The 26,487-nt window shown below is 48.5% G+C and overlaps 1 protein-coding gene across 2 annotated transcripts in view; it reads left to right on the forward strand.

Annotated features, from left to right (window-relative positions):
• Window positions 1–25,305, forward strand: part of LOC141540300 (ras GTPase-activating protein 4-like) — a 46,476-nt gene extending 21,171 nt beyond the window's left edge. The window contains exons 4-21 of one of the 2 annotated variants that reach the window (XM_074264141.1): window positions 158–219; window positions 1,662–1,791; window positions 6,225–6,306; window positions 6,930–7,061; window positions 9,607–9,698; window positions 11,377–11,494; window positions 11,877–12,030; window positions 12,670–12,734; window positions 14,130–14,242; window positions 16,374–16,566; window positions 17,132–17,269; window positions 18,503–18,647; window positions 19,307–19,473; window positions 20,211–20,348; window positions 21,442–21,577; window positions 22,351–22,471; window positions 24,105–24,169; window positions 24,447–25,305. In XM_074264141.1, coding sequence (XP_074120242.1) covers window positions 158–219; window positions 1,662–1,791; window positions 6,225–6,306; window positions 6,930–7,061; window positions 9,607–9,698; window positions 11,377–11,494; window positions 11,877–12,030; window positions 12,670–12,734; window positions 14,130–14,242; window positions 16,374–16,566; window positions 17,132–17,269; window positions 18,503–18,647; window positions 19,307–19,473; window positions 20,211–20,348; window positions 21,442–21,577; window positions 22,351–22,471; window positions 24,105–24,169; window positions 24,447–24,568 — 2,173 coding nt within the window. In that variant the 3' untranslated portion in view covers window positions 24,569–25,305. The remainder of the gene's footprint in view (window positions 1–157; window positions 220–1,661; window positions 1,792–6,224; window positions 6,307–6,929; window positions 7,062–9,606; window positions 9,699–11,376; window positions 11,495–11,876; window positions 12,031–12,669; window positions 12,735–14,129; window positions 14,243–16,373; window positions 16,567–17,131; window positions 17,270–18,502; window positions 18,648–19,306; window positions 19,474–20,210; window positions 20,349–21,441; window positions 21,578–22,350; window positions 22,472–24,104; window positions 24,170–24,446) is intronic. The other variant, XM_074264143.1, reaches the window with a different exon arrangement.
• Window positions 25,306–26,487: the final 1,182 nt, after the last annotated feature.

Genomic DNA, 26,487 nt, shown 5'->3' on the forward strand with positions numbered 1-26,487 from the left:
ATATACCACAACTTCTTCAGCCATTCCCCAGTTGATGGGCATCTATGCATTCTTCAGTTCTTTGCTACCGCAAAAAGAGCTGCGCAAACCTTTTTGCACACAGGGGTCCTTTTCGATTGCCATTAATTTTGATATTCACTCTCCTCACCCTCCATAGCCGGGACGATGTCATTGGGAAGGTCTGCCTCACCAGAGACGTCTTAGCTGAGCATCCCAAAGGTAAGAGCATCTTTCAGCCCCCAGTGCCCTGCCTTGCCCTGCAGGACCACCGCTGTATCCAGAGTGCCCTGTTCTGGCCTTCTCTATACCCCGATCCATCCAGGTCAAGGCCCTGCCTCGAGAAACCAGGCTCCTGGCAATATGGGGAGGAGGTTAAAAGGAGGGTCATGGTTATTTACCAGGCTGAAATTTTAGAACTTCCCTTGCCATTGTGTTTCAGCAAATCTGGCAGCTCCTCATGCAGCGAAGGCTAACCCTCTTGCCTAACTCTTAGTTAGAGAAGGGGCAGGAGACGGGAGAGCTAATGACAGTTGGGGGCTGAGAGATTCCCATGCCTGGAAGGAACTTAGTCTCAGAGAGAAGTAGCATCTGGTCCATCCCTTAATTCTCCCCCCCACTTTACAAATGTGGAACTTGAGGGTCTTGGCTGTAAAATGACTTGCCCAAAGTCATCCAGATAATAAGTGGCAGAACTGTGATGCACCCCCAAATCTTTTGACTCCAAATCCAGCCCTCTTTCCAAGCCTTCTCGTCCAATCCCCAGCATCTAAGCAGCCCGGTTGGTCCTTAAAAACCTTTCCAGGAGACTGAGCACCTCAAAGTCAGAAACATCTCACTTCTTGTATTTGTCCCCAGCACTTAGGACAAGTCCTGGCACAGGGTCTAGGGGATAGACCCTGATCTTGACTTTGAGTCAGGGAACTTACCTTCAAACCCTATCTCTGATGCTTATTCCCTGCAAGAATGTGAGCACCTCTGTGTACCTCAGTTTCCTCATCTTTAAAAGGAGGGAGCTGAACCAGGTGGCCAAGGGGCCCCTTCCGGCTCCAGATCTGTGATCTAATAATGCAGAACTCCTTCCTATCCATGGGATGAATCTTAATCTCATGCTTCCTCTGTGGGCTAGAGCAGGTTGGAATCATCAGCCCCATCTGCCCAAGCTTACACAGGTAACTGGAATCAGAGCATCATAGCTTTAGGGTTGTGAGGGAGCCCAGAAGCCATTTACTGGCTTGTTTTACAGATGAGGAAACTGAGGTACAACCAGGGAAAGGGATGTGTCTAAGGTTACACACATAGGAAATAGCAATTGGGATTTGAACTCAGATCTTCTAACTTAGGTTTCCACTTTGCTATTTTAAGGAATCTATATTTAGCCTATGTTTACCATTCTACAGAGGAGGTCCAAAGAGATGAATTTGGGTCATAAATTTCCAAGCTGGGGATTCAGGCCCCTATCCCAGGCACTCCCTAGATCGGGCGCAAGCAGAAGGCCCCTCCAGAAGCAGGACTCGGAGCATCTGGAGGGCAGGTGGGGCAGGTCAGGTTCTTAAAGGCCAGATGGGCTTCTCCCGGGCCCTCTATGTTCCCTTCTCTCTTCCTGCTTGCCCAGGGCTGCCCAGCTGGTGCTATTAAGGGCCTCTCCCTCTTACCTTCCCCAGGTTACAGCGGATGGCTCCATCTGAAGGAGATTGACCCGGATGAGGAAGTGCAGGGAGAGATCCACCTGCAGATGGAGATCGTGAAGGGCCAGGGACCCCAGAAGCTTCGCTGCACGGTGTTCGAGGCCAGGTGGGTGGGGGTCCCTCCATTTCCCACACCAGCTCTCCTGTGCAAGCTGTAGAGGCCCTGGAACTGGCCTTTGGGGTCTCTGCAGGGGTGGGAGGACAGACTGATAAGAAGTAGAAATCATAATAATAGCTTACATTTTGTATCCCATTTGTTCCTAACAACAACCAATGAGGTGGATGATATTATTATTCCCATTTCATGGATAAAGAAACTGAGGCTCAGGGAGGTTAAATAAATTAACCAGAGTCAATCAATGAATCAATAAGCATTTATTAAGTGCTGGTAGGCCCCGGAGAAACAATCACAGACATGACATAGTCCCATCTTCAATGGATTCATTGGAGACAATGAGTGAATAAGATTGTGTTCAGTGCTTACCATGTGCCATTAATCACAAGGGATAATAATTTCTGTCCTCAAGGAGCTTATGCTCTGATGAGAATAAGAATAAATTTATAACTAGGAAGATATGGGTTATATTCAGGGTAGGAGGAAAGCAGCCTTTGAGGGAGGGCACCAGTACCAGACAAGGTCTCTAGCAGAGACCGATCATTGAGCTAGGCTTGGGGGCAACAGACACAGAGATAGGAAGCATCTGCAGCTGGATTTGAACCCAGGTCTTCTGCACTCCAAATCCAGTGCTTTGTACCTGCTGCAGATGAGTCTTTCTTCATGAAGTGACCTGAAAAACCCTTCCTATCTCAGCCTTGTCCAGTGAATCTGGCAATAACTGCAGTGGTATTGAGGATGAATCCTCTTGTGACTTGGGGAGTTTCCAAAGTCCCCATCCCACCGCCATGTTTGGTCAGGAATTGATTTCCGTCCAATTCTCATTTATCTGCTGGGAAAGTTGACGTCTCCATCTTTTGGGAGCCTATGGTCGGATCCCTAGAAGCTACCCTGAGAAGTTCCCTCCTGCATCGTGGGTGCGGACAGTAGGGGGCTTGAAAGAAGGAAAAGAAATAGCCCCATAGATCATAGGGCCATAGACATGGAGTAGGAAAGAGTTTACTGCCCTCACTTTACAAATGAGGAAACTGAGGCCCGAGGATGTTGATCGCTCGTCTCTGGTTGCCCAAGTTGTAAGGGAAGGAAACAGGATTGCACAAGGTTCCCAATTCAATTCTTTTTTTATTTTTAGCCCAATCTTCTAATTTTACAGAGGCCCAGAGAGGGGGAGGGACTTTACCCCAAAGTCACGCTGCTATTAGTAACAGGAAAAATTCTTATTCAAGTGTTCTGACTGCAAATCTGGCGTCAAGATGACGGGCTCTTTCCTGTAGAGTAAACCTGGCTAGGCCATCCCTGCCCCCTCCTTGTGTCCTCCCTGGCCCCCACTGCCAGGAGTTAAGGCTTTCTCTTTGTCTGACCCCGGCCTGAGCTAAGCCTGCTGGGTATGCCCACATGTGTGCCTGTGTGCGTGGGAGGGAGGCTGCTTGGGAATCTCCAGAGTGAGTCACTTTCCCTTTCCGCCCCCATCCGATAGTGGGAGCAGTGATGGACAGCCCGAGCAGGTTGGGGTTTTCTCCCCAGGATCTCCTGATGTTTTGGGTCCCTCTCTGCACTGAGTCACTGGAGAGGAGACAGTCTGCTCACTGGACTGTCTGGGTCTCCCCAGGTATTTTTAGCTGCCGCCCACAGCCCGTGCCAGCCTTCGGGAGTGAGTCAGGGAGAATTCCATCCTTAGGAAGCACTTCCCTGGCTCCCAAGCCATCCCCGATCCGCCCCTTCCTCTGATGAGGGAGCAGGGAAGCAGGGAGCCAGCTCGTGCTGATCAGTTCAGCAGCAGCTGAGAGAGAAGGTCCCTCCTATATAGACTCCCCAGGAGTAGAGCTGGAGGCCAGATCGCTGGGGGGCCATATCTGTGCTCCAGATCATCAAGGGCCTCCAAATGTCACAGATCACAGGATCCTCACTCAGGAACCATCAAGGCTAACTTCTCATCTTACAGAGGAGGAAACTGAGGCTTGTTGACAGTGCCAGGCCAGCACCATCCTGGATTTTAAAGGCAGCAAAGTTTCCTTCTCCTGACACTCTTTTCTGCCCTCATAATCTTAGAAGTTTAGATCTAGAAGGAACCTTAGACATCATCTGTCTAGTCCACGGGTTTCATGTTCAGTGGAGGAGACAGACCGGAGCCCCAGAGGTGACATAAAAATGGAACAGCCCTGGCCCTTGGGGGCAGAGAGCCTGGGTAAAAAGGCAAGATAAATATAGAGTGAAGGGAGGTCTCTTAGGTACAAGCACCTGGGGAGGCCTGGGAAGGCCTTCTGTCGAGGGCATCCCTCAAACTGAATCTTAGAGGGTTCAGGGGATTCTAAGAAGTGCTGAGAATGGGGAGCCTTCCAGGACTGGGGGATACCCAGTGGAAAATCCAGGAGATGGGAGATGGCCTGTCATTCATGAGCAACAGCAGAAAGGATCAGAAGCTGTCATTGGGCCGTAAAGAACCTGGAGGGGTGTAATGTATAAGAAGATGAGAAAGAGGGAAAAGTCAGGTTGTGGAGGGTTTTAAATGCCAAGTGAAGGAGCCAAAAAGAATTGAGTTCAAATCTAGCCTCAGACACTTACTAGCTAGTGACCTTGGGCAAGTCACTCTGTTTGCCTCTGTTTTCTCAGCAGTAAAACGGGGATAATAACATACCTTTCAGGGTTGTTGTGAAAATGAAGAGATAGTATTTGTAGACAGTGCTTAGCACAGTACCTTGCACATGGTAGGGGCTATATACATCCTACTCCCTTCTTTGCTATTTCCATCCATGCACTTGATAGCTTAATCTTAGAAGTGAGAATTGAAAAGGACCCTAGCACTTATCTACCGTATCCCCTATATCTATGAGCCCACATCCCCAACCCACACAGTAACAGTTGGACAGGTACTCATACAGACTCTGCTTGAAGATTTGGGGTGAGAGGGAGCCCACCTCCCCACTTGGTCAGCTTTTGGACAGCTCCAATTGTCAGAAAGTTGTTTTTTATGTTTCTTTGTTTCCCTTGGTTTCCAGCTTCACTTTACCCCTTTGAGAGTCCCACCCGTTGTTCCTACTTCTTTCTCCTGGGGCCAAGCAAAACAAAGCTAACCCCCTGTCCCTAAAATAACCCTTCAAAGCTTGAGAACTGCTTTTTGTCCCTTGGCACCTTCTCTGGGTTAATGTCAGAAAGTTGTTGTTGTTGTTCATTTCGTTTTGTTTTTCATTTGTTTGTTTGTTTGTTTCCCTTGGTTTCTAGTTTCACTTTGCCCCTTTGAGAGTCCCACCCATTGTTCCTACTTCTTTCTCCTGGGGCCAAGCAAAACAAAGCTAATTGCCCCCTCCCTAAAAGAACCCTTCAAATGCTTGAGGACTGCTTTCTGTCCCCTGGCATTTCTGGGTAAAGAGCATCCTTAGTTCCTCTGCAGCTCCTTATTTAAGATGGCCCCAAGACCTTTCATCTTCCTGGCCACCATCCTTTGGAGGATAATCAACGTCCTTCAGTTGTGATACCCAGAACTAAATACATTATTTCCAATTGCTCTGCATTTATTAAGTGCCTAGAATGTTAGGCACTGCTAAGCACCTGAAGTGTACTCCAAATACGATCTGACCAAGGCAGAAAACCATGGCTAAGTGGCACAGTGGGTAGAGTGCTGGGTCCGGAGTCAGAAAGAGTCATTTTCCTGAGTTCAAATCTCGCCTCAGACACTTACTAACTGTGTGACCCTTAAGTCACTTCTGCCTCCCTCAGTTCCTCATCTGTCAAATGAGCAGGAATAGGAAATGGCCAAATCATTAGGGTATCTCTGCCATGAAAACCCAAGTGGGGGTCACAGAGAGTCAGAATGACTAAACAGACAAAAAATGCCTTCACTTTTTTATTCCTGGAAGCTCTCCCTGCCCTGATTGCATTCATTCATTTTGGCAATTTCCAAATCATGTCAATCTACAGTCTATAGAAGCCTCTGGGTCTTTCATTATTAACATATTCTTGGCAGGGAAGCTAGAAAGCTGCCCTCAAAGGCTGCTTTGGGTTCACGCCCCAACCTTGATGGATTTTTGACCCTGAGTCACTTCACTTGTCAATGCTCTGGGTGATCTCTAAGGCTGCTGGGAGAATGCTGGTCTGAGAGAGCTCCTCTTACCTTTGCAATAACAGGTCCAGGCCCTATCCCTATTATATGTATAAAATCACTGATGATGGTGACAATTTTTGAATCTGAAACTCTGGCGGGGTATTTTATACATAGCTGTGATAGTGACTTTGGTGGGGGACACAGTAGGAAAAGGTGGGGGGATATCCTATGAGGTAAGACTGGGGCACCCCATCCTTCAGGGCCAGACAGGACTAGACACATCCTTTGCTCTTGGGCGGGAAGTTGGGGTCCCTTGTCTCTCGGCATTATCCACCCAGAGATCAAAGGTAAGCCAGAACTTACCCAGTCACCTGTCTCTCCCCAGGGACTTAGCCAGAAAGGATCGTAATGGAGCATCTGACCCCTTTGTCCGAGTGCGCTACAATGGCAAGACCCAGGAGAGTTCGGTGAGGGGCTAGAGAGAAGGTGCTTACAGGGGTATGCATGGGGCCATTGTCAAGCATGGTCAAGGGACTAGCGATGTTGGAGCTAAAGCCCACTCAGACCCACCTCAGTGGAGCCCTGGTTGGAGAGTGGTACAAGAGGAGGAATGAGGAGCAGGCAGGAGATGGAGTAGTCCCAGCTGCCACTCACTTGGATCTGGTCACGTCTCCACTCGAGGCCTCAGTTTTCTCATCTGTAAAAGGGAGAGGAAGTCAGACCAGATGACCCCTAAGATCTTAGATCTGGGACCAGAAGGTCCTCAGAGTCCCACTGACTCCTTCATTTTATGGATGAGAAAACTGAGGCTTGGGGAGCTTAAGGGACGTGGCCACAGCCATGAGGTAATAAGCTTCAGAGGTGGGATTCGAATCCACAGCTTCTGCCTCCAGAGCAGGGGCTTTTTCTGCTCTGGCGCTGTGATTCTCTAACACAGCCTCAGGGACTAAGGTCCTCTCAGAGATGAGGCTCCAGCAATGGTCCTGGTCCTGTGAGTGGAGGCCTTCCCATCCCCAAATAACAAATTTGGGAAACGTCAGGCAAGTACAGGACTGGCCATCCTTTGCCTCCCTTCCCCCCCCCCCATCAGGTTGTAAAGAAATCCTGCTACCCAAGATGGAATGAGACCTTTGAGTTTGAGCTGGACGAGTCTGCCCCCGGGACGCTGTGTGTGGAAGCCTGGGACTGGGACCTGGTCAGCAGAAATGACTTCCTGGGGAAGGTGAGTCAGAGCCAGCTCAGTTCAGCCCTGGATGAGTTCCCCCTTTGGAAAAAAAAATATCAGATTGCTTGTTGTCTTGGGGAATGGGGAGGGGAAGGAGAGGGGGGAAAAATCTGGAGCCCCAAATCTTTTAAAAGTGAATGTTGAAAACTATATACATAATTGGAAAAATAATTTTAAAATTATTTTTAATAAACTAAATAATAAAATAATATATATTTATTATAATAATATATTGTATATTGTAAAAATATAATTTAATTATGTATTATATGTAATAATATATAAATATGTGATATATATTTATTTTATTATATATAATATATAAATAAAATATGTATAACAATAAATAATTCAAATTCAAATTAAAAAACATTTTAAAGAATTTAAGAGATGAAAAAAAAAGGAATAAAGTATCTGTTATGAATAATCACCAGTAAACATAAACATGTTGATATACAGAGGAGAAACAAAAAGAGGATTCTAGAAGTAAATGTGTCCTATATCTTTTGGGGTTTTTTAAAAGTGTGTATATCTACATGGATGTTTACACCAGCCATGTACATATATCCTATAGATATCTTGGATGATATCTTGGAACATCCTCATTTTATAGATGAAGAAACTTAGGTGACTTCTCCAAGGTCATACAGTGGTAAGGGTTAAAGGTAGGAGCTAAACCCATCTCCCCGGACTGGACAGCCCGTGCTTGTCTAATTAACCACACTGCCTCCTGACAAAATCCCCTTCTCTGATTTGATCTTCTCTCCTGGAGAACCCCATTTTGTATTTCTAGGGGTATCCGAGGGTGAGGTTACTCTTCCCTGAGATGGGGGTTGCATAACACTCTTGGACCCAGAACATCTCATGAGGAACATTTGGGATTGGGGCTGAAGACATCTTTGTGCAGGCGATAATTAATGAACAAATGGTCCTGGAGAGGGATGGTCTGGAGTTCCTGTGAGTCCTGGACCTCTTCCACCTTAGAAATTATGTCTGGGGTCTAATTCCTCTCCTGTCCTGGATCCAGGCAGATGCTAATTAAATTAAGAAGCAATATAGAACAGTGGAAGGAGCATGGGAGTTCTGAATTCAAATTTTGCCTCTGATGTTTACCATTTTGTGATATCATTGAACTTCCCCAGATCCAGTTTCTTCATTTATAAAAAGAGAGAGGGAGGAGGTCCGAGGCCTCTAGAGTTCCAACTCTACATCAGTGGGATTTATTCATTGGACTGGGGGGAGTCTGGCATCAAGGTATCCCCTTCCCACAAGGCTTTTGGTACAGTAGGGTCATTGTCTTTAATCTCCAACTTTTTTTTTTTTTTTTTTTAATTATTTTTTTTTTTATTATTATATATATATTTTATAATATTATCCCTTGTATTCATTTTTCCAAATTGCCCCCCCTCCCTCTATTCCCTCCCCCCGACGACAGGCAATACCATACATTTTACATGTGTTACAATATAGTCTAGGTACAATACATGTGTGTGAATATCATTTTCTTGTTGCACAATAAACATTAGAATCCGAAGGTACATGCAACCTGGGCAGACAGATATTAGTGCTAACAATTTACATTCGCTTCCCAGTGTTCCTTCTCTGGGTATAGTTATTTCTGTCCATCATTGATCAACTGGAAGTGAGTTGGATCTTCTTTATGTTGAAGATTTCCACTTCCATCAGAATACATCCTCATACAGTATTGTTGTTGAAGTATACAGTGATCTTCTGGTTCTGCTCATTTCACTCAGCATCAGTTGACCTAAGTCTCTCCAGGCCTCTCTGTATTCCTCCTGCTGGTCATTTCTTACAGAGCAATAATATTCCATAACCTTCATATACCACAATTTACCCAACCATTCTCCAACTGATGGACATCCATTCATCTTCCAGTTTCTAGCTACAACAAAAAGAGCTGCTACAAACATTTTGGCACATATATGTCTCTTTCCGCTCTTTAGTATTTCTTTGGGATATAATCCCAGTAGTAGCGCTGTTGGGTCAAAGGGTATGCACAGTTTGATAACTTTTTGGGCATAATTCCAGATTGCTCTCCAGAATGGCTGGATTCTTTCACAACTCCACCAGCAATGTATCAGTGTCCCAATTTCCCCACATCCCCTCCAACATTTGTCATTATTTGTTCCTGTCATCTTAGCCAATCTGACAGGTGTGTAGTGGTATCTCAGAGTGGTCTTAATTTGCATTTCTCTGATCAGTAGTGATTTGGAACACTCTTTCATGTGAGTGGATATAGTTTCAATTTCTTCCTCTGAGAATTGTCTGTTCATATCCTTTGACCATTTATCAATTGGAGAATGGTTCGGTTTCTTATAAATTATGGTCAGTTCTCTATATATTTTGGAAATGAGACCTTTGTCAATCTCCAACTTATTAAATAACCCTCTTATTAAACTTTTTTATTGGAGGGCTAGAGGGAGAGAGTGCTTTGGGATACTCAGAGTCAGTGTCAGAGTTGAGTCCCTCCTAGGCAGAATTCCCAGAATTCCAAACTTTTCCAGTTTCTTCCCTTCCTCAGGTGATGTTCAATATCCATGGCCTGCAGGCCACCCAGCGGGAAGAGGGCTGGTTCTGGCTGAGACCAGACCAGTCCAAGAAACGAGTGGATGAGTAAGTTCCTGAAAGGTTTTGGAGGGGAATCTTCAGAATGGGGGCTGGCGGGCTGCAGGATGGAAATTCGCTCCAGAGCTCTAAAAGACAGATCAGTGGGAGGGGGCAGCATCAAATTTGTTCCCCATTGACCAACCTCCCAGGAGAGTCATGGGAATCACTGACCCTTCCCCATCCTGTGGGGCTCTCAGGCACACCAGTGGGACAGTTTATAGGAGGCTATCTGGCCACTTCAGTTATATCTCTCAGCCCCATTCTGGGAGGGAGCCCAGTGCACAAATAAGATTGAGGGATGGGGAAGAATCAACCAATCAATCAGCAAACATCTCTTAAGCACTTTAGTACTGGTGATTCAAAGAAAAAGCAAAACCATCCCCTGCCCTCCAGGAGCTTACATTCTAATGGGGAGAAGTCAGAGAATTTAAGAACTTAAGAAGAACTTACTTAAGAACACTGATACCAGTTGGTCAATTAACCAAGAATCCCATTAGGCTTATAGACGTAGATGGAGTTGTACATCACAGGTGCAGAGCTGAAGGAAATTTAGAGGCCATGGAGCCCAATCCCTTCATTTTACAGATAGGGAAACTGAGGCATGGAGGAGTTAGAGATTTCCTAAGATCAACTGAATATCTGAGGTGGGATTCACTTTATTTCTGATTCTAAGTCCAACCTATTCACATCTGTCCCCTTCACATGCCATCTTTGAGTATTTATTGGGTGCCAGACACAGGAAGTGGGCTGAGGAAATGGCGGTGTCTGAGCTGTCACATGGCTCGCAGTCATCTTGGGCGTCAAGAAAAGGACCCATGAGAAATTAATCAACAAAATAGGACCCCAAGTGTCCTGACAGAGGCATCATGGTGTAGTGGATGGAAGGTCAGCTGCAGGATCAGAGCAACCTCGGTTCAAGTATCATCCCTGACTTGTACTAACTTTATGACCCTGGGCAAGCCACTTAACTTGGCAGTGCCCCAGACAACTATTTTAAGATTACAATTTATCAATAAATTGATGGAGAGAGTTTCCATACTGGGAGTTTGGAGCTAAAATTGCAGTTCAGACTCCTCTTCTTCAAAAAAAAAAAAAAAAAACCCAAACCAAAAACCTCCAAACATAATGACTGATAACAGGTGGTATCCTGAAGAGTGAAAAATCAGTGTAAAGACTGATCTGAGGGGAGTCTTGAAGGATGGATGAGCTTGGAATAAATGGGAAGGGCAGAAGGTGGAAATGCTCATGGGAGACAGTGAGTAGGACACTTGGGCTTGATCATCAGGAGCAATGGGAGATCAGTGGGGAAAGGAGATTGGGATCAGAAATCCTTGAATGCCAAGCTAAGGAATTTGAGTCTGAGTCTCAGTTTCCTCCTTTGTTAAATGAACCTGAATCTCAGTTTCTTCCTTTGTTAATTGAAGGGTTGGGGAGAAGATGAGATGAAATAATGTTGAAGTTCCAGCTGCCTTCTATCTCTGGATCCTAAGACCTCTAAGGTCCCTCAAACCATGATCATTTTGGGGTTCCAGAAGTCTGGGATTTTTTTCTTGTGAGGCTGGGGAGGAAGATAAATCTTGAAGACTATGTTCCCACATTGGCGGGAGGAGACTTTGGAATAGCATTCTGATCCAGGGTATTGACTAGGTCATCTGTCTTGGTGACTGTGCCCTCCTGCTTCCAGGGGCAGCCTGGGCTCCTTACAGTTGCAGGTGTGGCTCCGGGATGAGACGGTGCTACCCTCCAGCCACTACCAACCCCTTGTGCAACTGCTCTGCCAGGAGGTCAAACTGAGCCCTCAGGTAAGGGTTGGGGACATGACATCTTTGCCCTTCTGGGGCCTTGGGTTTGGCTCTGGACACTCCCAGACCTCCCCCCTCCCTACTCTTGACAGTTCTCCCTACTGCTTTTGCCCCAAGATCTCTAATCTCCTTGGGGGTGAGTAGCACTTTCCACCCTGGGGAGGCAGGAGAAGAGCATATTCCATGGAATGCCTTCTATGTGGGACCTCCTGGCCTAGAGGAGGAGATCCACCTTGCCGAGGAACAAATTGAGACCCTGGTTTTGGGGTTGCAGGGGGGGGAAGCGTATAGCTTAGTTAAAGGTCACCTCTCTATTACTGGGGAGGGGGTGGTGGATTTCAACCTCATCCTTCACTGGGCCCTTCCTTTTCCAAACTCAAAGGAGCATCCAGTGCAGCTGATCTCTCTAATCGAGGAGACCACAACAGCCGAGTGTCGCCAGGAGGTGGCCACCAATATGGTTAAGCTTTTCCTGGGGCAGGGGCTAATCAAGGAATTCCTGGACCTGCTTTTCCAACTAGAGCTCAGACGGACTGGTGAGTGACCTTGCTGGGGAGCAGGGCAGTCCTAAGGGCCCAAATAGTGAGGCAGTGTCCATAGCTGGTGATAGGGGAAGCAGGGAGTAACCCCAAGTGTGGATCTTTGGAAATGTAGCTGAAGGATTCTTCCTAAACTTAGGAGGAAGAGTTCAGTGGAGAGAGCAATCAGAGAAAGCCTCCTGGATGAAGTGAGCTGGAGCTGGATCTTGGAGGAATTGTAGGATGAATGTAGATGAGAAAGGAGAGCATCTGGCTGAGAGGAGGGGGAGCAGAGTCTGGCATGAGCAGGCGTTTGATGGGGCACAGGACCCTGCTACAGACAGGATTGGCCAGAAGGGATGGGGGAAAGAAGCTTCCTCAAAATCCCCAGACCTGGGGGGTGGAGTGGGGGAATGAAGCCATTCAAGAGAATATCTGTGGCCACTTGGCCTGAGGCCCTCGATGGTGGTTTTTTCCAGCTTCTGTCCTTACAGCAACCTGACTCTCAGAACAGAGCTGTATCTCAGATCCAGCCACCGCCATCCTCCCACTCCCAGGTCCCTCACAATCATCTTTGGATTTTATGAGTTATTTATTAGCTCTATGTTCCTGGCACGCAGTAGCCACATAATAAATGCTTATTGATTTTTTTTTCAGTCGAAGCTAACACTCTCTTTCGGAGCAATTCCTTGGCCTCCAAATCTATGGAATCCTTTCTGAAGGTAAGAGGGAGGTGGGTGAGGGTAGGCGGGTTGGGAACAGGGACAGAACCAGAGCTAGGGTTAGACTCCTTCATACTGGCACCCCTGATCTACACACTCACCCAGGCTCTCTCTTTTCATCGTCCTTCCTGGAGAACCGTTGTAGAAAACTAAGAGAGGGTGGGGGGGATACCAGGTTGAAGGAACAGGGGACTCTCCACAAGGCTTCCGGCAAATATGCCGCAAATATGGCGGCATGCCTGGTTACTTCAGAGCCAAGCTCCTCTGAGAAACTCTTCTGCAAAGATGAAAAGGAGCCAGATGATGCTATGATCAAAAACACAAAAAAGAAACACCAGTAAGCACCTTCATCTAGGCCAGAACTTCATTAGAAAGCATTCCAGTAGGGTGCATATCTGTGGGACTTTGGTAAATGGGTCTGGAAACCAGTGAGATCTGAACCTGGAGTTAGGAGACCCGAGCTAAAATCCTGTCTGAGATGCAAGCTGTGTGACCCTGGGCAAGTCATTTAACTGCTGTTTGCCTCTGTTTCTCCATCTGTAAAATGGGGATAATAATTGTAGCTATCTCCCAGAGTTATTGTGAGCATCAAATGAGATAATATTTGTAAAATGCTTTGCAAATCTCAAAAGCATTATAAAAAAATATTAGTTATCATTGATGTTTCTCAGCCTTCTTTTCTAGATCATCCTTGTTGGTCCCCTAAACAAGGATGAGTTCTAGGGCTCCATCCTAGGCCCTCTTTTCTTCTCTCATAGCACTTTCCCTCTTTCAGTAATCTCACTGACTTCCACAGGTTCAATTGTCATCTTTATTCAGATGATTCTTGGATCTGAGACCTTGAATAAATCACTCAGCCTCAGTTTCTTCATCTGTAAAATGAACGTGTAGATTAGATGGCCCTTGAGGTCCAGCTCTAGATTTGAAGTGTGTTCTGTGTGACCTATATGTTCTCTCCCAAGCAATGATAACCAACTGCCTGATAGACATCTCTACTTGGACATCTTATAGATATCCCAAACTCAACATCCAACATGGAAGTCGTTATCTTCTTTCCTCAATTCTCTCTCCTCTAAACTTCTCTTCTGTCTTTCTAGTATAGAATTTTCCTCAACTCTTTCCTTAAAGATAAAAAGTCTCACTTAGCAAAGGGTCTGACATATAAGTATTTAATAAATGCTTGTTTTTTGAATGGTTGAGGAAGTAGGACTTCTCCTGAACTCCAAAAGATGGTGAGCATTTGGACAAGTGGAGAGGAAGGGGATGGCATTCCCAGTGAGAGAATACTCTTCTTCCCTCCTTTATCCCATCTCTGCCATGTCCACCAGATCACCAGCCCATTTTTTTTCCCAGCTGCCTCCTCTTGTGACCAATCCTGGTCCTTCTCTCCCGCAGGTCTCAGGCATGCAGTACTTACACAGTGTTCTGGGCCCAACAATCAACCGGGTCTTTGAAGAGAAGAAGTATGTGGAACTGGACCCCAGCAAAGTGGAGATTAAAGACGTGGGGTGAGGACAGTTTCCTGTGGGAGGGAGAGAGGCAGGTGCTTCTGTGGGAGGGCACTTTTAGCTGCGCCACAGACACAAAGAGAGAAGGAGAGGGTTATAGGAATACCTTGCCCAATTCCAAACACCCCAGGAGTCAGGGGTATATGCTGTGGACCTCAAGATCCATGAAAGGCTAGGAGACATAGAGATATTGCACAATTCAGAAGTTGGAGGGAAGAGGGAACCTGGTTCTAGTCTGTGTTTTTCTCTGAGGAAATTAATTCTTGATCCTCTGTATATATTTGGTTTTATTGTGTAACTATGTTCTGTATTCCATGGAATGAGCCTGAGCCTCTTCTCTGTCTCTGGGTAAAGCAGTTTATTTGTGCTAAATAAAGTCCAGCCTCACCCTCCCTGAAGAGATACCTAGGATGCAGTTACTGTTAGTGGAAGAAAAACCCTGTTCTCAATGTTTTCACAAAACATGGTCTAAGCCATTTCCTTCAAAGTTTGTGAGGCTTCCCTCAGTGGGTAGGGCTAGCTGACCTTGTCCCAGCTTTAACGATTAATTCTTGTTTAATTGTTCAATTGTCAGAAAGTCTGCCCTTTTCAGGAACCTCAGGAAGCAACTAGGACCAGAAAATTCACCAATACATTTCTTAGAGATAGGAAGAGGTAGCCATCATCCCACCTGGGGCTAAACTTTCTTTATTGTAATCAATAATCTATCACCTTTGTGAGTTTGGCCAATTACATGATTTTTGCTCTGTTATGTTTATGAAAATGTTTTGCACCTCCAATTCAGGGTCTCATAGCCAGAGTCAGGGACATTAGATTCATGTTTTATTATCAGGTTGCATATTCTGGTTAATAAATAATATCTTTCACAGAGAATTGCCTCAGTTTACCTTTTTGTTAAGTTTTATTCACTACACTCTTTATGCTTATGTATCTTTGTCTGGATTTCTGTGTTTCTATCTGTTATCATACATGGCTATTTGAATCATTTCTGGTTTTTTGGATATTTATCTGAATTTCTGTATCTCTCTGTTTGGGAGTGTCTCTAAGTCTCTCTGTGTTTATTTCTATATTTCTGTGACTATTTCTGTACCTTTGTCTGTCTATGTCTCTGTGAACGTCTATGTCTATATCTATGTCTGTGCCTGTGTCTGTGTCTATATCCATATTTGTATCCGTTTCTTCTGTATCTATACCTCTATGTCTTTGCCTGTGTCTGTGCCCATGTCTTTGTATTTGTATCTGGGTCTAGAACTCTTTCTCTATGTGTTGTGTGTCTGTGTCTATGTCCATGTTTATGTCTATATCTATTTCTGTATCTGTCTATATCTATGTCTATATCTCTATGTGTGTCTAAGTCTGTACCTTTATCTGTGTCTGTGTTCATGTCTGTGTCTATATCATTTATATCTATATCTCTATGTGTATCTATCTCTGAACCTTTGTGTCTGTGTCCACATCTATGTTTATATCTGTGTCCATGTCTGTATCTTCTATATCTCTATGTGTATCTATCTATCTCTGTTCCTTTGTCTGTGTCTATGTCTTTGACTATAACTATGTGTGTATTGGTATTTATATCTGTGTCTTTGCCTCTGTGTCCATGTCTATGTCTATATCTATGTCTGTGTCTGTGTCTGTGTCTAGAACTCTTTCTCTGTGTCTTGTGTGTCTGTGTTTGTGTCCATGTCTCTATCTATATCTATGTCTATATCTCTGTGTTCCTATATCTGTACCTTTATCTGTGTCTGTGTCTATATCTCTGTCTATATCTTTGTGTCTGTTTCTGTGTCCATGTCTGTTTATATCATCTATGTCTATATATCTATATCTGTACCTTTTTTTGTATCTGTGTCTGTGACTATATCTATATATCTATATCTGTGTTTGTGACTATATCTGTGTGTGTATTTGTATTTATATTTATGTTTTTGCCTCTGTGTCCATGTCTATGTCTATATCTATATCTGTGTCTGTTTCTATATCTATGTCTGTGTCTGTGTCTGTGCCCATATCTTTGTCTATAGCTGTATCTGCGCCTAGAACTCTTTCTCTGTGTCTTGTGTCTGTTTTTGTCTGAATGGGGGGGAGCCAGAGACGCCAACACCACGTGGATGCGCCTCCCTCCCTCCAGATGTTCAGGGCTGCACCGGATCCAAACAGAGAGTGAGGTGATAGAGCAGAGTGCCCATACCCTGCAGTCGTACCTCGGTGGGCTCCTGTCAGCTATCGGTCGCTCAGTGAAGATGTGTCCGGCGGTCATCCGTGCCACCTTCCGCCAGCTTTTCAAGCGGGTGCAGGAGCACTTTCCTGAAAATAAGCACCAGGTTGGAGCCCATCATCTTCCAAGTTGGGACCCTGACCCTCCTCAAAGACAATGGGAGCCAAGGGAGGTCTTCAAGCAGGGGACAGAGGTTTGCGTGTCCCTTTTGGGGCCTTGTAAGAGTGCAGGGGAGCCGGGCAGAAAGCCTCTGGGGGTTTGGCATATTCCTGCCCTTGGAGCCCTCCCCACTTTCACAGGTGTGGCATTTTGTACTTTCCAAAGTGTCTATTAGTGCACTCATTCCTCACAGGCAGGCAAGAGCAGGTAGTGATCCCCATTGTACAGATGAAAAAATTGATATCCAGACTTTTCAGTGGTGGCACAAGGGGGCTAATGGTAGAGTGCAGCCTGGACTCCAGATCTCCTGATTCTCTAGGACTTTCCCCTCTACTGGATGCCAAGTTGCCTTCCCTCCCCCCTGCCTGGGTTGAGCCTGGGACTTCCCAGATGCACATACATGGGCCACAGCTCCGAGCCTGCACCGGGACAGATGGATGTGGGCAGGGGCAGGGGGGGTTTCTCGGGTGCTGCTAACCCAGAATAAGAGGGGACCCGAACCCAACCCACAGAACCTGAAGTTCATTGCCGTCACCAGCTTCCTGTGCTTACGCTTCTTTTCACCGGCCATCATGGCACCCAAACTCTTCCACCTGCGTGAGAAGCATGCTGATGCCCGCACCAGCCGCACCTTGCTGCTCTTGGCCAAGGTACCTGGGCGGGCCGGGCCGGGCGTGGTCTTGCAGTTCAGTGGCTATGATGGTGCATGGGCGCTCTTGGGACCAGGACAGGGAGGAGCTGAGTCCGAGGTTGGGGGGGGGGGTTCTGAGGGATGGAAGTCTGGGAGTCCTGATGAGGGTCTGGCCAGTGTGCCAAGGAACAACCAGCAGAGGAGGCTGGCAGTGGGCCAGGACAGACGCGGATCTTCACTGTGGGAGTTTCATTACCAGAAGTTCTCTGCACTAATGAAATCAAAAATCCAATCAAACACACACACTCACACTCACACACACACACTCACACTCACACACTCATACACACACACACACTCACACTCACACACTCATAACACACACACACTCTCACACACTCATACACACACACAGACACACACTCATACACACACACACTCACACTCACACACTCATAACACACACACACTCTCACACACTCATACACACACACAGACACACACTCATACACATACACACTCACACTCACACACTCATACACACACACACACATACACACACACACACACACACACACACACACACACACACACACACGCTCCAAAGGATCTCCAAAGTCTAATAGTGATCCGGCTTCAAAAGCAATTAAGTGTAGTCCACTAATAGGGTTGGGGTGCTTTCAGTGGGCTCCTGTCTTCTCTGAAGGAAACTGTGGCAGGGGCAGGGGAGGGCACATTGTCTGTCTTTGGGGAGTAAGGTGGAGAGATGAGACCCCAGAGAGGGCACGGTGCTAAGAGGGGATGGGGACATCACTGAGGGAGTTAGCAAAGGCTTCCTGGAGGAGGTGGGGCCCAAAAGCCGAGTGGGATGTAGCTTAATGACTGGATTCTGAGAACCTGAATTCAAATCCCACCTCTGATACTAACTGCTTGAGCCTTATTTTGTAAAAAGAGAGGGTTAGCTAGGATGGCTACCAGGTCCCTTCCAGGCGTTAGAGAGCATCCATTCCAATCCTCCTCAGCCTAGAGAAACGAGGGGCTTGTTCCCTGACCCAGTGAATGGAGGACCCAGGTGTCCTTACTCCTAGCGTGGTTCTCTTGCCACTGTGCTGCTTCCATCTGGCAGTTGGTAGATCAATTGGGCTGAGGGAGTGGGGGCCACGTGAAGGGATGGAAGTAACGGGGCTGGGCGGTGGGGGTGCGGGCCGGGGTGATGAGGGACCACTGTGGGCTCGATCCTGCCCCGTGCCAGGCTATTCAGAACGTGGGCAACATGGACACGGTGGCCTCCCGAGCCAAGGAGGCCTGGATGGAACCCCTGCAGCCCATGGTCCAGCAAGGCGTGGCTCAGCTGAAGGAATTCATTACCAAGCTCATTGACATTGAGGAGAAGGAGGGTAAGAGGCCTTCCCGCTTGGACGTCTCCAGCCCGGGGGAGCAGGGGGCCATCCCACGTGGGCTCCATGGGAATGGGCCGGGGGTTCCTGGTCAGTTCCCTGGTTAGAAGTGGGTAGTGTTGGTGAAGGGCTGTCTTAAAGAGGGCAGCCACTGAGCCAAGAAGATCTACTCTCCATCGGGGGAAACACTTTCGAGGCAGAATTTTGGCTGGGCCCTGGTCCCCTCACAGAGAGGGGGGAGGATTTCTCTCCCTTCCCATTCCCAGCTCTACCACACACAGAGCAGCGAGAACCCACGGAGGCTGCTCCGTCTCCAAACATTTTTGGCAGCCCCCTGTCCACACAGGGATCAGGAAGCTCACTGATCACTCAAATCCTCCAGCAGAGCTCATATAGCTCCCCAGAGAGGGCTGGGATATGGGCTTATCCCTGCACTGGGATGGGGGCCTCTGCTCCACAGGGAGACCCCCAGGTAGCAGTGGGAGAAAGGGGACAGAGGTTCTGGTCCTGAGAGAAGAGCCAGGGTCTGGGCTCTGGAGGAGGGCTCAGCCCCCCAATGGCCTTCTCACCAGCTGCCCTAAGACCTGGTCCTTTCTCTGATGACCTGGGAGGGGGGGTGTGATGCTCACCTGGCCCTCTGCCCCCTTGCTTCCTCCCAGAGCTGGACCTCCAGAGAGCACTTAACCTGCAGGCTCTGCCTGTGAAGGAGGGGCCCCTCTTTATCCACAAGGCCAAGGGCAAGGGCCCCCTCCTGCCCTCCTTCAAGAAGCTCCACTTCTCTCTCACCAGCGAGGCTCTCAGCTTTGCCAAGACACCCAGTTCCAAGGTGAGCAGGGGCCGCTGTGGGGGCTGGGAGGGTTGCACAAATCACCTTCCTGGCCTCCCCTCGGGGACTTCCTTGTAGACTCAGAGCTTTCCCAGGCGGGCTTTGGGCTGCCAGAGCTGTCGCATCGCTAGGGTCCTGCCTGTGTTTGGGAGGAGGGCAGAGCAGCTTCCTTCACAAGGACTCACTTCCCCAAACACTTCTTAATAACTGACTGGGAGGGGAGCATCTGAGAGAGGTGGAGAACGCAGAGGAGCAGATTTGGCACAGAGCGGGCACCGTGCCCACTCTGGCTTGTGCCCTGCTTTCAGCTCTGATTTATGACAGAAGGAGAGAGACCTAAACCAAGCCACAGGTACTTCTTAGGCTCCCAGGTCTGGAGCTGGAAGGGACCTCATGGCCATCCCGCAGATCAGGAAACTGAGACCCGGAGAAGGTCAGAGCTCCAGGGCTCAGAAGCTACATAGTCCAACATCTCATTTGCAGTTGGGGAAACTAAGGCAGATGATATTTGTCTGGTGACACAAATGTCAGAGGAGGACTTGACCCCAGATTCACTCTCATGTCTTCCTCTGCACTGGATTTCTCTGGACTTGAGGATGGGGGGGGGAGGGTGGATGGCTCATACATAAGCCCCGGGTCCCCCGCTCCCATTCTGGCTACGAGGCCTCCAGCCTCGGGCAGTGGGCTCCTCCGAGCTGAGACCCTTGTGCCTCCTCTCCCGGGCCTTCCCGCTCCAGAAAATGTCCTTCATCACCCTGGCCAACATCCAGGCGGCCGAGAAGGTAGAAGAAAAGAGCTTCGGCAGCTCCCACGTCATGCAGATCATCTATGCTGGGGACGCCGGCCAGTCAGAGACAGCCTACCTGCAGTGCAAGGTGAGCCTGGCCGGCCCCGAGCCCCTCTGCTGGCTGCCTCCGAGACCTTTGAGGGTTCAGAATGGTGAAAAGAGATTCACTCCCTCCCCAACACACACACACACACACACACACACACACACACACACACATACACACACCACACACACACACACACACACACATACACACACACCCCCTTTTTCCTCTCCTTTTCTTCCTCTCCCTCTCTCTCCATTGCTCTTCCCTTTCCTTTTCCTCTCACTCTCTCCTTCTTCCACCCTCTTCCTTTCTATTCTTCCTCTCCTTCTCTCCTTTTCTTTTTCTCTTCCTCTCTCCTCCTCTCCCCTCCCTCTTCTTTTCCTCTCCCTCTCTCTGTTTCTCTCCTTCCTTTTTCTCTCCTTCTTCTACCCTCTTCCTTTCTGTTCTTCCTCTCCTCTCTCCCTTTCTCTTTCCACCCTCCTCCTTTCCTTTCTCCCCTCCATCTCTCTTCCCTCTCCGTTCTCCCTCCTCCTTTCTCAATCCCATCTTCCTAACCTTCTTGTCTTCCTCCCTCCCTCCCTTCTTCCCTTTCTTCCTCCCTCCTTTGCTCCCTCCCTCCCTCCTAGGAAGCCTCTAGGCTCCTAAATTCAGAGCCGGCCTGCCTCTCAGTTCCTTTCTCTTGTATTGTTCCCCTGCTCACCTCGGTGAGGGGGTGCTTGTGCGCAGGTGTGTGTACCCAAGAGCGTGCACTGTGTGTGTCCCACATGGGCCCATCAGCCACAAACACAGCCTTGCAGGAGACAGACACAAGAATGGCTAAGGCACAGGCTCTGCCCTTAGAAGGCTCCCTCTCACTCCCCCACATTTATTAAGTGCCTGGTGTATGCCAGGGGACTCCCAGAGGGAAACCCCTCCTACTTCCAAGGAGCTTGACTTCCATCCACAGTCTACACGGGACAAGGTGGTGGGTGACAGGGCTTGGCTCTGCCCCGGCACTTTCTTGGGGAGGGGCCACAGCTGTGCGATGAGGGGGTTTCTGAGGCCTTCCAGGGGCGCGCCCTCTCCCTGGATGGGGACTCCTCAGGCTGGCCCGGGTCACCATCCTGAACCCCTGGCGCCACCTCTGTTCCAGTGCATGAATGAGCTGAACCAGTGGTTGTCTGCCCTACGCAAAGTCTGCCTCAATAACCAGGGCATGCTGGGCTCCTACCACCCGGGCATCTTCCGAGGAGAGAAGTGGAGCTGCTGCCATCAGAAGGAGAAGACAAGTAGGAGGTCCCGGGGTCCACACAGAACCCAGGCAGAAAGTCCAAGGGGCACCAGGGGACACAGAAGAAAAGCTGCGATGGGGAGGGTCCCCAGGCAGGGCGGGTTCTGAGGGGGGAAGGGTAGATCCAGGTCCCCTGGGCATGGGAGAGCAGAGCAGGCTCCATGGAGGAGGCGGCACCTTGGATGGACCTTGGTGAAAGGGAAAGGAGCTTAGCTGGGCCTGGGGTGGTGGGAGCCAGTTCCCACCCTTGGCTAAGAGCCCCTCCTTTGTAGAAGCTGGAGGGCTGGGTTCTTGGGGGAGCACTATCTGCCCGCCCCCAGGCCCCCAGGCCCCAGGATGTGCAGGGCGCCTTCTGTGCTTCCCACCAGCGAGGGCTCAGGGTTAGGAACTCCAGATCTAGAGTCACGGAGGACTGAGTTCAAATCCAACCTCAGACACTAGCTGTGGGATCCTGGGCAAGTGCTTCACCCTGTTTGCCTCAATTTCCTAATTTGTGAAGTGAGCTGGAGAAGGAAATGGCCGACCCCTGCAGTGTCACTGCCAAGAAACCCCAAATGGGGTCATAGAGAGTCAGATGTGACTGAAGTAGCAGAACGACACGTTTCCCCAAAATAAATAAATTTTAAGCTCCTGGGCCCCAGGTGGAGTGGCCGTGCTCTCTGGAGGCTTTGGAACCCTCGAAGAACAAAGCCCCCCATTAGTATTAAACTTGTCTCCTCCAGCTTCCCCATTCCCTCCTGCAGGGGATACCCAGTCTTTCCCGTCTCCTAGGTCTGGGCTGTGACAAAACCCGAAACCGGGTGACCCTGCAAGAATGGAACGACCCCCTGGACCCGGACCTGGAAGCGCAGCTCGTTTATAGGCATTTGTTGGGCGTCCAAGACACGATGCGGTGAGAAGGGCATCTCTGACCTCCCTGGAGGCGCCCCCAGAGCAGGGCACCTGCCGATCACCTCCTCCTCTTCCAAAGCCTGGGAGGCAGAGGGTACCCCAACTTGACTCCTAGTTCTCTCACTCCTTTTCAAACCAACTTAATTTAACCAATATTCATGAAAGTGATTCCTGGGAGTAAAATCCCATAGAGGATTTTATGAGGTGCTGGATCCTAGGGGACCTTGAGGTTGGGGGGAGATGAAGGAAGGGAAGAAGGAATAACATGGGGTAAGTCCCGGAGAAGTTTGGACTCGATAGCTCCAAAGGTCCCCCGCTTCTTTGTGCCTTCTTATGGCTGCGGAAGGACAATGGTTACAAGTTTCCCCCACGAAGCCCCTTCAGACTCTGAATCAGTTCTCTCATAAAGAGAAATGGCCCAAGAAGGAACTGCATCCTTCTAGATCGGAAATGGCAGGTTCTAGATCGGAAATGGCAGGTTCTAGTTCTCCCACCCAGGCTTCCTCCTTCCCTAGGAAAGCGATCTAAGTTCATGTTTCAGAGGGGCTGGGGTCTCATTCCTCTCTCAGAGTTTCAAAAGTAAGACAGGTTTCAATGGGTTTCAATGGTTCCTTCCTGAGAGCGCAGCAAGAGCTCCACGCTCCCGGGCTCTCTCCCAAGTCTAAGCTGGAATCGGGATCCACTGGGGAAAGGATTGGCTGCTTGGGGAGGGCAAGACCTAACCCAGGTGGAAATGGTTTCACAAGAAGGAGAGCATACAACATGGTGTAAGGTGCAGAGGGCTGGGCCTGGGACCAAGGAGACCGGAGTTCCCATCCTACTGCTGACCTTTACTAGTTGTGAGACTCAGGGCAAAGAGCCTTAGTCACCTGTAAAATGAGAAAAATAATACTTATCTCACAGGGTTTTGAGGATTTTTTGGTGGACTTAAAATGTTAAATAAATGTTAGCTGCTATTATTACTAGTCTAAAATTATTTCTAGACTACTATTACTTTTACTATTACTACTTTTGCTTCTAATGTTAATACTATTACTGCTGTTAATATTACTACTACTACTACTATTACTAATTCTACTATTACTACTACTACTATTATTACTATTACTAGAACTTTTACTTTTATTACTACTGCTTCTACTGTTAATACTATTACTGCTGTTAATATTACTATTACTACTATTACTAATTCTACTATTAGTACTACTACTATTACTAGAGCTTATTTTTATTTTTATTACTACTATTTTTACTATTACTACTTCTGCTTCTACTGTTAATACTACTGCTGTTAATATTACTACTACTACTACTACTACTACTACTATTACTAATTCTACTATTAGTACTATTACTACTATTACTATTGCTACTGCTACTGCTAATACTATTACTACTGTTACTATTATTAGGACTTATTTTCACTCTTATTACTACTACTGCTAATATTACTATTATTACTGCTACCATTACTATTACTACTATTGTTAATATTGTTACTAGTACTGTTAATTACTGTTACTATTACTGCTGCTACTATTATTACTACCATAGCTAAATAGTGGGCAGTCATCCAAAGGGTCTCACAGGAGCAAGGGGGACTAAAATGTGTCCCTTTTCCTTTCCCTCATCAGTGAAAAGTACCTGGAGCTGCGTGCCCTGGAGGCTGCTGGGAATATCCCCAATATCCAAAGTGAAGGTAGGCCCCCATATCCCTCACTTCCCATTTCTTAATAAGCTAGTGAAGTCTTGGTCAAGGGACGTAGTTTGAAGAGAAATCCTGATTCTAGGGTCAGGGGGCCTGAGTTCTGGTCCCATATGAGACATTTTCTGGGTCTCAGTCACTCTCTATCTAAAATAAGAGGGTGGATCAGCCGGCCTCTCCTGGCCCTTCCAGCTCTAAGCCCTTGAAAGTCTGGCTTTCCCGAGCTCCCCGGGGTCAGGGGCCCTTAGCTCTGGACCTGCTCTTTCCCCAGCAGCTGAGGACGGCCCCACGCAGCTCTTCCAGGTGCTCCAGGATCTTGAGCGCGCCCACCGCTCTGGCCTGCTGACCACTGCAGACCAGGAAAAGAACTATCTCTTGGAGCTGCAGACGTGAGACTGACCCCGCTCCTGCAGGCCCAGGCCTAAGCCCAGCCCCGATGCCATCCACCCCCCCCCCCCGCCTCCTGCTGGGACACCCTGTCCCTTTGGCCGTCCATGAACTCTGTGCTTTGGAGATCTGCCGGTGTGGGTGACCCACCAGGCCCATTCGCTATCCCTGAGCTCACTTTTGCCCCAAAGCTCAGCCCTTGGCTGCAAATCCTCCCCATTTCTATTGCACTGCGGGCCTGAGCCCTCCTGCTGGGCTGTGCAGAGCTTCTATTTAAGGGGCAGGGGGGCTGGGAGGGGAACAGACATCCATGTCCGGTTTCCTGGCCTGGGCCACCGGGCCCCCACCAGAAAGGCAGCCTTGGTCCCAGGCCCGCTTCGTTCCCCCTTGGCCCACTCCTAGTTATGTCCTTGACTCTAACATTCCAGGAGGTTCACAGTGGGGGGCTCAGGAGCTGGGGATGGGGAGGGAAAGGGGTGTCTGGCATCCCTCATTAGGACTCGGAGGTTCCAAGATGCCTCTGGAGTCCGTTCCTTACGCTGCTGGCCCATAACTGGCACCCAGGCTCCCAGCCATTCTCCGATCCTGGGGGAAGTCTAGTGAGCCTTCGCCCCCCTTCCCACCGTGGTCACTCCAGATCCCCAGGGTGGGAAGCTCCAGGCAGCCTCAGCTCCTCCCGTGCCAGCAGCCTGTCCCCTTCGCTGGGCATCAATACAGATTATAATAAACTTTCGTTTACCATTTTGGTCTGGGGTGCCGTCCTCTCATTTGGGAAGGGGGGAGCAGGGACAGAGCTCTGGAGGAGAGATGTCTAGGAACCGGGACAGGACCACACAACGGCAGCAGCCCAGCGAGGGACCGGCACCGAAAAGGACTTCTGGGCTCTGGGACTGGCTGCTTCAGAGCAATCAATCAATCAATAATGGGCTGGACACATTACTAAGTGTTGGGGATACAAAATTACAAGTCAAACTGTCCCTCTCTATAAGGCAGCAAGCACAAAGTGGAGAGGGACCATGACATTTATATAGCACCTACTGTGTGCCAGGCACTTTCTACAAATATTATCTCATTTAGTCCTTAAGACAACTCTGGGCAGTAGGTGCTGTTATTATCCCCATTGTACAGATGCGGAAACTGAGGTTAACTGTCTTGCCCAGGTCACACAGCATCAGAGGTCTGATCCAAACAAGTCTTCCTGACTTTAGACCTAGAGCGCTACCCACTGCCCCATCTAGCTGCGTCTGGCAATAGCCAGAGTCCTTAAGGGATTCAGAGGAAAAAGGGGATGCTTTTGGCTAAGGGCATCAAGGAAAACTTCTTGGAGGAGGGAGCATTTGAGCCTGACCCGGAATGGGGGGGGGTAGGATATGGCAGGATGAGGTTTGCTGTGCAGGTAGAAGGAATACTGGCAGTTCAGGACCCGGACAATTCCTTCCAAGTTTGTTTCCTGGTCTGGAACCAGAGGAGGGAGATTGGAAGAGCAGCTCCCTTTGTGACCTCAGGCCCGGCCCTTGTGGGGACTTGTTCTTCACCTGTCACGTGATGAGTTTGTACGAGATGATCTCTGAGATCCTACAGCTCCAAACTGGAACTGCTGAGAACCCAGATTTTTACATTCATTCAATAGTCAACAAACAGTAAGCGCCTGCTGTATACCGGGCTCCATGCTAAGCTGCTCACCTAAGATTTAGCAGCCGGGGTTTTCTGGTTTTGGGTGTTACAGATTCCTCCTCTAAAGTCCCGTCATTTCTCCCAAGTGGGGAGAACTGGATCGGGTTCCCTGGCGCTGCCTCCAGCTACGTTAGAGCCTAGGGTCACCAAGGGCCGGGAAGCTTTCGAAGGGTGGGGAAGGGGGGGGCACAGTTGTGTCTGTAGGTGGGAGGCCGGTGGGCAGAGAGAGATGGAAGGTAAAAGAGAGGGGC

This window comes from Sminthopsis crassicaudata, chromosome 4, assembly GCF_048593235.1.
Source record: "Sminthopsis crassicaudata isolate SCR6 chromosome 4, ASM4859323v1, whole genome shotgun sequence".
NCBI lineage: Eukaryota > Metazoa > Chordata > Mammalia > Dasyuromorphia > Dasyuridae > Sminthopsis > Sminthopsis crassicaudata.